The 13,415-nt window shown below is 36.3% G+C and overlaps 1 protein-coding gene across 1 annotated transcript in view; it reads right to left on the reverse strand.

Moving 5' to 3' along the window:
• Nucleotides 1-6,514: 6,514 nt before the first annotated feature.
• Nucleotides 6,515-13,415, reverse strand: part of LOC105042398 (DEAD-box ATP-dependent RNA helicase 36) — a 37,777-nt gene continuing 30,876 nt past the window's right edge. Inside the window, exons 5-6 of the mRNA XM_073253516.1 lie at nucleotides 9,567-9,665; nucleotides 6,515-7,028 (exon numbers count right to left, since the gene is read on the reverse strand). Coding sequence (XP_073109617.1) covers nucleotides 6,897-7,028; nucleotides 9,567-9,665 — 231 coding nt within the window. The 3' untranslated portion in view covers nucleotides 6,515-6,896. The remainder of the gene's footprint in view (nucleotides 7,029-9,566; nucleotides 9,666-13,415) is intronic.

Genomic DNA, 13,415 nt, shown 5'->3' on the forward strand with positions numbered 1-13,415 from the left:
TCATTAAGTAGACATACCCATACCTCGATAGGTCGTCTGTGAAGGTTATGAAGTAAAAATATCCACCTCTTGCACTTGAGCTCATAGGTCCACATACATCAGAATGTACCAGACCCAAGAGTTCACTAGCTCGCTCACCTTTTCCAGTAAAAGGTGACTTGGTCATCTTTCCAAGAAGACAAGACTCACAGGTTGGAAGTGATTCACAATCACCAAGTTCAAAAATTCCTTCTTAAGCCAACATGTTTATCCTGTTCTTATTGATATGACCTAGCCTACAGTGCCAAAGGTAGACTTCTGACACATTATCTATTCTAGGACGTTTACCAAAGTTTTGAACCACATTAATAGGCTGTGATAGTAAGTAAATTCTATTATTTAATTGTCCAACAAACATTGTAACACCATTCAAAATGATATTGCAAATATTTTTTTTTATTAAAAAATTATAACCGTACATGGCCAAAAGGCCTACAAAAATAATATTTAATAAAAAGCTTGGATAATAGTGACATTCACTCAGAATTACATTACGAGAATTGATTACAAGACTCATGATTCCTAAAGCTAGAACTGGAACTTTGCTTCCATTTCCAACGTTCAGGAACCTCTCGCCTTCATCAAATCTCCTACTGACCTGCAGACCCTGCATCGAATTACAAATATGATAAGGGCTTTCGGTATCCAATACCCAGGCAGTAGTATCACATATGAAAAAGTTGCAAGGAGTTATCATATAATTACCTTGCTTCTTCTTCGGCCTGTTCGGGTCCAGAGAGGCAATGTATTGAAGACAGTTTCTCTTCCAATGCCCCTGCTTCTTGCAAAAAAAGCACTCCGCCTGGCTCTGGTCGGGCTTGCGCTTCTTGGTCTGACCCTGTACAACCGTCCCAGCATGAGGCTGCACTTTCTTGTTCTTCTTCTTCTTGTTCTTCTTTCCCTTCCCAAAAGGTCGACGACGAGAAGAAGACCCTCCCACTACATTCACCGACTCCTTATGGAGCTGGTGATCCTTCTCAAAGTTCTGCAGCAACCCCAACAACCCGTGGTAGTTTACTGCAGCCTTTATCATTAGAAAATGAGTAAGGAATGGGAGGAAGGACTTGGGCAAGGAATTAAGGATCGCATCCTTACCGAGCTGCTCGTGTAGAGGAAAACCCAATTTGCTCAGGCGCTCAATCATCTCGATCATGTACAGTACATGATCAGTGACTGAAGCCCCATCCCTCATCCGAGCATTGAAAATGGCACAACTAGTTTTGTGCCTTTCAACGTCGTCAGGCATGCCAAAGGAGTCGTTCAACATTTGAAGCATCTCCTGTGGCTGGGCGTTCTCAAACCTGCGGCTGAACTCGTCATTCATTGCTGCCAGCATAATACATCGGACGGTGGTGCGGTCATTGAGCTACTTCTATTAAGTGTCTCGGATCGCCTTACTAGCGTTCGGAGCTGGCTCCTCAGGTGCTGGATCCGTTACTACATAAAGGATCCGCTCATGCTCAAGGACGATTTTTAATTTTTGATACCAGCTATCAAAATTAGATCCCATGAGCTTGTCATTATCTAATAATGACCGGAGCGACAGGGTAGTGGCCATAGCTGTATAAAGAAAAATCAGACCTCTATTAGTACATAAATTAATACTAAAGACTTGGACTTTAGTCTAAAATTTTTTCCAATATTTTTACGAACTGGTAGCCTCAACCTCTAATTCGAAGAATTACTTTAATTCCTTAATGGGTACTAGAATCCACACAGACTACATACGAGCCCAACTTTGGTTGGTCAACCCATGTGCATCTATGGGTAGGTTCTTAATCAGTTGTTTCTCTAAACAACTTCTAGTAATTGATTTTGCCCCAGAACCTAATCAGTAGGCTTTGGCCTCCACTGAAAAGATCTGGTTAGGTCCAACCATTAACATGACTTAATTTGGTGAATCAGACCAATAAATGATCAGGTCCGACTTTGGCCGGCCAACCTAACCACTATCAGAAAGACTCAACCAAATTATCATATTATGAATGATAATTCCATTAGCCAATGAGCACCAGGCCTTTGGGCCTCCAATGATCATTGAACTAATGGACTCATTATCACTCACTTAATGGGAGGCATTGACTTAGTTATCATTATAACTTAATCATTTTAGGGACCTAATAATTTTTGAGGATTTTATTAAAGGATAGTAGAGAAGAAATCATCCAGCCAATTTCAATCCTCCCACTGACTTCACCAAGTCAGATTAAAAAAGGATTTAATTAAAGCTGGCATTAGGAGCACCTAAATCAGTCACACTGATTTACCTAATGACATGGGTGAGCTCTAATCACCAAGTGATCTAATCAAAATCTAACTTACCAGATTGGCCAGGTAAGTGAGATCAGTGGTGGGGATTTGCCATTAACTCGTCAATGATCGAATCAATGCGAGTAGCTCCCGTTTAAGAACCACTAGTCAAAACTGCCGAACTTACCTTAGACACCAACCGGTTCATTAGTTTTAATTTTGATCAACTTGGTAAATAGGGCTCCACCGCGTAGCCATGAATTAAGTTCATCTTGGTCTAGTTAAAGACATGGACCCATTCAACTACAACTATTAAAGTTGAGTCTAGAGTATCCTTGACCTAATCTAATTCAACTTTTGATTAGATTTGACCAATTACTCCATTTAGTCCATTTTTTAAGCTAACCTTAGGTCTAACCCAATTATGGACCTAATTCATCTAACCCATTAGCCCACAAGTTTATGCAATTGTCTTAGGTCTTAATTCATAATTCTAGACCTATTAGACAACACTTAATTCTTTTAATTAAGTACTTGGGCTGATGGGTCAGAGTTTGGCATTTCGAAAATAATTTTCAAATTTTGAAAGATTTTATTTTCTGTTCACCAAATGTGTTGACTCATTTCACAAACAGGTCAGTACATTTCATAAACAGCAATCCTATTGCTCATTTCATAACAGAAAATAACTCAAAATAAATCATAAATTTTTCTTTTAGATCTAATCTAACACATTCATGATAAATTTTATAATTAAGTCCTTTCGCTGCTTCATCGGCATAGAATATAATTGTATCGGCATGGGATATAATTGTATCGGCACCCCTACCGTCATAGGAGACCCCAACGAATGAGAAGAGAGCGCCTTTAAACCCTACTTTTCTCCTATGACCGGACGGCCATGGCAACCAACCCAATTAGATTACTTGCTACTTGGATCAAGTATATCTAAATATACTAATTTTAAAATTTAAATTTTGAATTTCAAATTTTAAATTTCAAATTTCAAATTTCAAATTTGAGATTTTAACCAAATTTTGAATTTTGAATTTTCAATCTTTGAATTTTGAATTTCAAATTTTGAATTTTAAATTTCAAATTTGATATTTCAAACAAATTTTAAATTTTAAATTTCAAATTTCAAATTTCAAAATTCAAATTTTAAATTTTGAATTTCAAATTTGAAACTTCTAACAAATTTCAAATTTTAAATTTTGAATTTCAAATTTAAAATTTTGAATTTCAAATTTAAAATTTTGAATTTCAAATTTAAACTTATAGATTACATCTTAATCTACGCATGCATATGTATATCATATTCTAGAACCATGCTCTGATACCATTTGAAGCGAAAATTCAGTGCAGGAGCAAAATGATAATTTTAAAACTTTTTCAAAATTACTATTTTAAAACAGAATTATTAATTAATCTCATTAATTAATACTAATTAACCCTACACTGGGATCTAAATATGATACAACAGTATGCATTTAAATTTAAAATTCAAATTTGAAACAGTAAACTTTTTACTGTACTGTGTTCAGAACACATCACCTTTTGCGGGTAGTCGATCACCGCAATCTGATCACCGTCGGGGGGCTTTGATCTTCACGTCGTAGCCACACTAGTGTCTGGCCTCTGCGGATCATCCACATGAAGGTCCCGTCTGATCGGTTCCTCACGAATGCTAGTTCGTGATTTCACCCTTTTGATGGCTGATGTTGATCGAACTCCTTTGATCGATGTGTGCCGACTCTTCGGACGCTCCGGATCGTCTGCACGGTTGGTTGAGAGGCTGATGGATCTCTCCCTGAAATTTGGTGGACTCACGACACTCGTGGCACACCAATCTCACTTCCCGAACCCTAGGTAGAAACCCTAGGGTACACACCAAAAACCCTGCACCCACTTCTCTCTCCTTTTTCTCTCCTCTCGGTAAATTTTAAACACTTCAAAATTTTTTTCAGAACCTCCCCACGCCCCTTATCTCTTCTTTCTTTTATTGCCCACGCCCCCTCCCTTTCTCATTTTATAAAACATCGCAAGAGATGTTGAAAGCGTGTGAGTGGATAAGAAGAGGTGGTTGCTCACTTAAATTCAAATCAAATTTGAATTCAAGTGTCAACCAATCTTATCCTCATCCATTTGTGCGACAAAGAAGAGATGGCGTGGCCTTTTTTTTTTTTGTGCGTGGAGACTTTCATGAGAAACCATTTCTCGTGTGGAATATGGGACGCACAAAAGAGGATAAGCTGGCGCATGGTTATTTGGTTATCTATTCAAATTCAAAACCCCTTTGAATTTGGATGGGTAACAAACCAAGTTAATCCAAATAATTGGCGCACAGAAACATGGGTGTGAGAGAGCTTTGCGTGGGAAAAAATTCACGAGAAAATTTCTTCTCGTGAATTCAAATGGGCACAAGGAAGTTGGGTGGCGCAGGAAATTTAAAACAAGGTGGTTTGATTCAAATTGAGCCAACCTAATTAAAATAGGTTAAGTACAATTAGACCAGATTAAATCCAACACAATTAGGCTTAATTAGGCTCAATAAAATCCTAATCAAATCGGGAATTAACTAAACCTAACCCCTGATCAAATCAGGGACTAAGCCACCTTAGCGATTAGATCAACACTTAACCTAATCGGATCAATCCAAACTGAATCCAATTCAATTGGACTTGATCTAAAAATAATTACTCAATCAAATTGAGTTAATTAGCGATCAAATCACTAATTAAACCTCTCATAAATATTGAGTCCAAATCCGATGGGCAATTAGGTATCAGAGACCATCGATATGAAACCCTGATCAAAGAGTTCAAATTTCAAATTCAAAATTTGAAATTCAAAATTTTGACCCCGGTACCCAAAATGTGTGGAACTCATGATCAGAGAATCCTAATTCTCAATCATAGAGTCCCAGACACATAAGACTCATAATCAGCCATCAGATCAGAAAGGAACCTCTAATGTATGTGACCTCGCAGGTTCGAACCTAAACCGGTAGCATAGGAACCAATTCCTGTACTAATCGAAGTGACCATCTAGCAATGGTACCCGACGACCGGATAGGTCGAATAGTCGCAATCGCAACATTCAGAACCTACGTGAATATGGTTACCGTATAATTCATCCTTTTTGACCCCTGTGTTTAGGATGACTCAGGGTTAAACTGTCAACCCTGATGAGATCATCCGAATCATGCTCAACTCAATTAGTCCTATGACTCCTCACTAGGACTACCCTGGCCAAGATTTTGCTAAATTGAAACACGACTGTACACAGCTCCTAAACTGGAGTGGTCAATCCCATCTTGACACACACACCGACAAGTCAAGTACTTGACTACACCCAGCAGCCTTCCGTCACTGAATTAGAAATTCATATAGTCCAGTGTCTAAGTACAGTAAGTTGCTTGCAAGTCACCGTGACGGTCTCAGATCGGAGGGACATTTATACCCATATCCCATCAGAGCAAATCTTGACAGCAGAAATAGCTCCGGAGTCGGTCACGTTCGGTGCAGATGTACCATTACATCTCACCTGTATGCCATACCAGTGCCTCCACACTCCTTGGTTATGAGGACAATCAACCCATATGGCACACAACGATCTATGCTCGATAAACGTTGTCATCCTTGGTAACAACGTATCATTTGATCGCGAACAGATTTAAGGACTAAGCGACAAATCCTCCTTTGTCGAGTCTAAATAGTCCTCAGGACTTCACCACAACACAGAAGTTCATTAGAAGATGAAACATTTGTGATGAAAAAAAATATCAAAATAATTTTTATTTATTTATAATTTATGTATTAATATAAAAGGAGTACAACTGTCAACAGATTGACGATTGATTTTGAGATACTATTCCCAACAGTTTAATCTCTTGACTGATATGACAACTGTTAACTTTCCTAGATATTTTTTCTTTTATTTCTGTTTTCACGGCCCGGATGTACGCATTAAGGAATTTTTTTTCTTTGCCCAACCCTACCGGACCTATTGTCACCTCTAGGATTTAACAATACTGATTTTTTCCGGAACGAACCACATACCGAAACAACGAAAAGTTTGGATATTTATTTATTTTTACTAACCATAAACTGCTTTCCATATAGAAAGTAACAAACTTGTTACCTCAAAATTTCACACATTTCAGATGGACAAGTCATCAAGCACAGCATGTTCTGGGCGGTTAGTTTGTGTTGAGCCAGAAAAGGAAGCTATAGTTCATGATGATCTAATATCAACGTGATCAATATATTTGTGTTTACTAATACAAAAATAATAACCATGCTAAGACCACACAATAACATATCCAACTATAATGCGTAAATAAATAAGATTTTTCTGGTAGGGAAAAGAAAAGCTGGAGGGGTTAACCTACGTGCAGTGGAGACCAGTGTCGCCCTAAAAATCTATCTCTGAATTAAGCAAAAAGAGCATACACACTGCATACTACCCTACCAAAATCTGTGGAATTTGATGTTGCTTTTCTTTCTTTTCCTTTTTTTCTCTATTTTTAAGAATAAAGGGCAGAAGTTCCATCTACTGCTCCTTAAGCAAAACCTTCTCTACCAATGTTCTCAGAAACATTGATTCTACCTTTTCCGCTTCTTTAGCAAACCCTTCTCTGCCAATGTTTTCAGCTTCTGTACTTTTCTAGCTTCTGCTTTCTCTTGAAACCCATCATCTATCATCTTCATATTTGCAACACGTCTGGCTTTGTAAACCTGCAAAACAAATAGCAAATCGAATTGTCCAATCATCAGCTGCAGCTGAATAAGCTCAAAATCTTTGAACAAATAGATCAACCATCAACAAGCAATACGAAAAAGGCTCATTAACTAGGTACATGCAACAATATCACTATGTTAAAACTAGAGTAACTAATCATCCATCCACCTATCTACTTCTATTTCTATATACTGTTTTAATGGGAGCACTTTGTGACTGGATTCTCCCTTTGTAATTGGGCTCCTGTTTTGTATCTAGACTATTTTATGACTGGACTAACCATTTGTAGAGTTCCAAGACACCGAAATAACATTGTCTTAGAAAATAATAATAAAAATTTAGTCCAGAATAAACTTCAAGACACCTACCGGCCCAAATGGATCTCAGATACCACTGGAGCCTCATCTACAAAGTGCTCTAGCATCCTACCATATACAGAAATAAAGAAAAATCCCATCCAAAAGATTTTTTTCTTTGGGTATCAAAGTAGGAAAGCCCCTTTGGGATTGAATCATAATTCATAACTATGCTCAATTTATTATAACTACACTTAGGGTCTGTTTGGTTGCACACATTTCTAGATGCAGCTGTAACTAGAAATGTTGGATATGCATTTGTGTTTGTTTTACTTGCCTTCATCTGAAAAATGCAAATGCAATTCTTGCATTTGGTTGTTTTAATATGAAGGTATGATCACCCTAACATGGTAAGATTACTTACACTGATATTTTTATTATCATAATATCATACTATAATTATTATAATATACTGTAATGTATAATATTATACTATAAGGTATAATATTATATAATATAATAATAAAATATAATATATAATATTATTATAACATACTAAATATTACATAACATCGATTCATGTAATTATCATATTATTTTGTTTTAAAATTAATTAGCATTGCTAATATAAGATAATAAAATAATAATTCATATTATTGTAATAATTATTATATTTTTATATCTTCATATTATAATTTTATTATATTATTATACTATAGTTACATAATATATTATAATTATATATAATATATATTATTATATGATGCTATGATATTTTTTGATTATTTATCAAATAATAACTATTACAATAAGAAATTATGATAAAATCATGATAATATTTTATTATTATGATCATAGTAATATTAGTATCATATGATTATTGGAAAGAAAGGGACATGATATTAGCCCTCTAATGCTGCATTTAAAGCCCACATCCAAGATGCACCCATTTTTGCTACATCTCTAGATGCGGTAAAAAAGGCTTTACGGTGGTTGCAAGCAACCAAACTCCTGCATCTATTTGTCTGCAGCTAGCATGTGGCATCTAAGAACCAGATGCAGGCAACCAGCACAGTACATGCCTAATGCTAGTTAATTGTAATGCCAAAGGCCCTGCATGGCTTTGTATGGTGTGGTCAAGCATATCCATAATATTTTGCCCTTGATAAGAAGGAACAAGTTGGATAGCAACACGAACCACACATGCGTAGCACCTATCTGTACACAGCCAGATCAATAAATAGATAACCAAGACTGAGATCTAAGATAAGGAGATGAATCAAATCCATTGGAGTGTAAAATCCCAGTTCACTCGTCTATTGACCATCCCTGCCTCTTTAGCAGTATGCCACAGAATTAGCTTGCTTTGAAGGATGTGAAGACCTCTTGAAGAAAGGTCACACATACTGATTTTCGAATCATTGGAACATTTCATGAAGGCCAAGCACATACAGTGCGGATTTTTATATCCTTTGCTTCCACAAAAAGCTCCCCAAGTTCCACTGCATTTTCTAGAATATCCGAAACTTTAAAAGGAAATATCAGAACCAAATATCTTAGCAAATGCATATCCAGTTCATGTCACTTCTGCAACACTTACAGACACAATACTTGTAGAAGAATGCATTCCATCTTATATGTTCTTGAATTAAAGGAATTAATAATTCAGTTTCGTTCTACATAATGCTGATAAACCACAGATCATCTTAAAGTCCCCCCCCCCCCAAAACAACAATTTTTTTTTTTTAAAAATCCTGAATTTTACTTCTATTTTTCATTTTCTGTTCTAATATACTCAGTTTTGTTTCAAGTCATGTTAGTCAAAACCTGATGCTAATATCATACCTGTACAGGTCATGGATGATACGATACACAGTATTGACAATTGAACCCTTATACATAACACTATGCCTGTATATTTTATCAATATTTTTTTAGTTATTCCTTTTATATATCATTGTTTCTAGTTAAAATTTGCTTTGTACCATATATGACTGTAAGCAGAATAATGACCCAAAATAGCGAATGAAAATTCACATCTTACTTTCCTCAAAAAAATCACTTCTTTCATTTCAGCTAAATAGTGATTGCCAGAGTAGTTAACATCCTACTCACGAACTCTGGAAATTTGAAAATAAAAAGGTGAAAAGTATTCCTTTTTTGAAGTACAAATAGCAAAATGATAAGCTAATCATAAGAAAACCAGTTGAAATAAGCTGATTTAGTTAGATTATGTACCTTGGTGATATCTTCCAGAACCACTTTTTCTTCATATTCAAATTTATCTAATTGCTTTCCAATAACAGCTTCTATCTCGTGAATAAGATCTACATCATTCTGCAAATAATTGAAAAAATTCAAATTTACTAATGCAAAGAAGAAGAAAGGTAGACTAAAGAACATCTTTTCAAAATTATGTGAAAGCATACGTGCATACACATATACATGCATATAAACACATGAATGCCCACCCCAATCTAATGGCTGATATATAAAATTCTGGTTGGAAAACTCAATTAACTCAGTATCGAACATCCCAACATTGAATTTTAGAAGTTAAGAAAGCGAATTGCAAGTGGAGATCATTAAATTATTCAGATCGACTATTGTATATATTCTTCTGGAGGAAGTCCATAATTGTCAGCATGAAAGCTGTTGGGTGCCTTGTTTATAGTTAAGATAACCTCTCTAATAGAGGTTAAACTTTCTTTCTTGTTTTATATTTATTACTTCATGACAATGCAGTCAAAATTAATAGGAAAGTCAATAGGTTCTGTTTAATTGGTCAACAGGAAAAGCTGCACAAAAGCTTAAATCCGATTTAGTTTAATTTAGAATTTCATTATACAAGGTTTATTATACTAAACTGGCAGGTTGATACATTTGTCTAGCTCATGCATTTAGCTTTTGTCACCATTTCAATATTCAAATAGATATCTATACTCAACAGTTTGGTTCTCTGTATGACATCTAGTCAACTATATAATCCAATATCAGAGGCACACAGCAGCGAAGTTCCCATGCTTCCATGACTTCATGGCATTGTGTGTTGCATGTGCCATTCTCTAGAATAATAAACTAATTTAAAGCCAATAATATAACAGCCTAGCTGAACTAAGCTCAAATGAAGATTGAAATCATGACTTCTTTATAAATCCTAATATAAATGTCAAACAAATAATTTGTTTTATTTTCTGGCTAACCAGATTATTTTGTATTTTCATGGAATAGTGAGAGCACTTTTTCATTACATGACAAATTACATTCCAAATATCAGAATGAAGGCTGAATATTCTGCTCTTCCAATAAGTCCATAGGCTAGAGTTAAACTCAAAAGCCAAGGTTCTTTTCTCGAATAGTCAACCCCAAACCCTTCCAATTTGCAAAATTTTCTTAAGGTTGCTTCTAGTCATACAGAGGCTTTTCATGAAAGAGCATTGGTAAGATACTCCTCAAGCATAACCTTCTAAATAAAGAGACCGACCAATTCTTAATTTGATTATAAGCATTTCTAACAAGCCAAGGCAAGAATAGAATAATTTAACCTTCGTAAAGACAAAAATGAAGGTGCAAATTGGGGCTTGTCCCAATAGTCACACCCCTTTGCTTAGTAACCAGAGGTTCCAGGTTCTGTTCTTTGTTGGTGCATCCAAAATCTAGACCTAGGTCATCATAAAGCAGGTGGGTTTCCTCTCTCTCAAAAAATAAAAGACATAAAAAACATAATCACGTCAAGCTTAGGATTGAATGGGAAACTAAATTTATGAAAATCACACAACGCATTATGTTTGGAGTTGAATTTGAAGAAGAACCATATAAAATCTAAGAAACAACTTGGGCATTAAATTGAGCAAACAAACAGCACTTCATTTTGTGTAGACTGCTTCACCAAGCAAACGCTACTCTAGGTCAGCAGAGAATCTATAAGATATGCTTTAGTAACAAGCAAATGTGAAAGATATTATTTAATTAGAATTAAATAGGAGCGAAACACAAAAAAGAGAGGAGAAAAGAAGGCCCTCCTTCGTCTAGTCCTATTGTCCCTGCAACTCCAACATTTCATTCATCCATTAATGACAGAAAGCAGGGTTGACAATAAGCTAGGTCAGGCTATGTCAAGCCTAGACCCAGAGACAGCACAAGGTCTAAACTACAGGCCCAAGCCTGGTCCAACCAAGATCTGCACTGGAGTATCAGACGTCAGCTCAATTGACTCAACATATACTTTCGGGCCTGGTTGGGCTCAAGATGGCCCTTAATTCTTGTTAACAAATTTTCAGCCCGAGCCCAGCCCAAAAATTGTTTGGGCCTCCATTTACAGAACCAACCATTGCTTACAACTATAAAACACAAGTCCAGGCTCAGATTTCTCTAGGTGAGTTCTTTGGGCTGTTCAAACTAGCCCGCCCATTAACAGTCCATGCAAGCAAGTGGGAAAGGCCCAAATGGTAAGCTGCTAACAAGGTGATGGAGTTGATCTAATCGGCTTGCACTCATATCCATAGATATCGCCAACTAGCTGGGAAATATAGGAATCTGTTAGATGTTTACAGATTGATCTGGCTCCAAGTTTCTGTTGGAGCCTCAGTCATAATACCTTAAGGGGATATTTGGTTGGGAAAGTGGGGGTCTAGAATCGAAATCGGAATGGGTGACTCCCATTCCAACCATTTAGGTGGGAGGAGTCCCATTCCGATTCCGATTCTAGAATAGAATGAGAATGGCTCAATCTATATAGAACTCAATCCCTACTCTCTATGGATTCAAATTTTCATTCCAATTTCGATTTCGATTCCGGTCACAAACCAAACGCTTCGGAGGATTTGGCCATTCCGATTACGATTCCAAGCCATTCCGATTCCCATTCTCATTCCTATTTCGGTTACAAACCAAACACCCCCTAAGAGTTTCCCTTTTTAGTTGAGTCTGAACATTCAAATATAACAATTGGAGAAAATGAAAGAGGCGAGATTGAAAGGGGTTCAAGCAATGAAGAGTTTAGCCTACACAAAGAACAATATCTTTTATCAATAGCACTTTTGCTTCCAATGTCCCTTGTACATGCTACAGTAACTCTTCTATTGGAGTGGGAGCTAGTTATGGCAGAACAACTGATCCTTCAACAGAACAAACAGTGGAGCATGATCCTGATTGAATGAAGGGTTGCTCATCACAGCTTTGGTAATGGCACAGCTTATTTAATACAGTAATAGAAGCAACTATAACTTCAAGCAGTTGACATTCTTAAAGTATTTGTTTAATGAGGTACCAACATGTTTACTTAACATTTGATGACTTAAGCACCTGCAGAGGTAAACCTTTAGTGTATTTTTCATTCCATGTTTCATATTGTCCGCACCTTAAATTAATCAAGCAAATGCTCTTGTTTATTGGAGGTTTGTGATGCAAAATTATTTAAAATCCTTGTGAATTATAGCGGAAATAGTCTATGCAGACTTCTCATGAGAGTGTAATATGTCTAATACAATAACCTGAAAGTAGCAAATATCCTTCTCTACTGACTTGTGGCTTATGGATATGAAGTCCAAGTATTCATTTAGAAAAGCATTAACTTAGATGTCATCATGAATCTTCTAGCAGCTCAGTATGCTTAAATCCGGGAAGTGTCAGCATTTAACTCTTCTTGACTAAGGAGAATCTTGCTACAGCAGGGGTCCTGAAAAATGCAACTCTAACTTTCACATCTGAAGGCTTTTTTCAACTTAATGTGGTTTGTCAGACCAAAAACTAGATTATTACATTAGCATTTAGCATCCATTTCGCTTAGATGAGTATACAGTAAACTCTTCTTGACTTGAAACTTGCCACATAAAGTTCTGTAATTTCTTTGAATTATACTACAATGTGAAAAGGTTCATTGGCTACATGGATTTTTCTTTGGAGTGAAGTAAACATGACCTTAAAGATAAGCTTGCAAGCTAAAACAACAAAATCTAACAAAAGAACTAAGCTGCAACCGGACATGAGAAAAGAACTTTGAAGGAAACTAATAGTTGTTTCGCAGCACCGATGTATCCATGCATTGATTGTAAGTTTCTAGTCTGGCATCCACATTTTGCAGGCATA

The sequence above is a fragment of the Elaeis guineensis genome, chromosome 3 (assembly GCF_000442705.2).
Source record: "Elaeis guineensis isolate ETL-2024a chromosome 3, EG11, whole genome shotgun sequence".
Lineage (NCBI taxonomy): Eukaryota > Viridiplantae > Streptophyta > Magnoliopsida > Arecales > Arecaceae > Elaeis > Elaeis guineensis.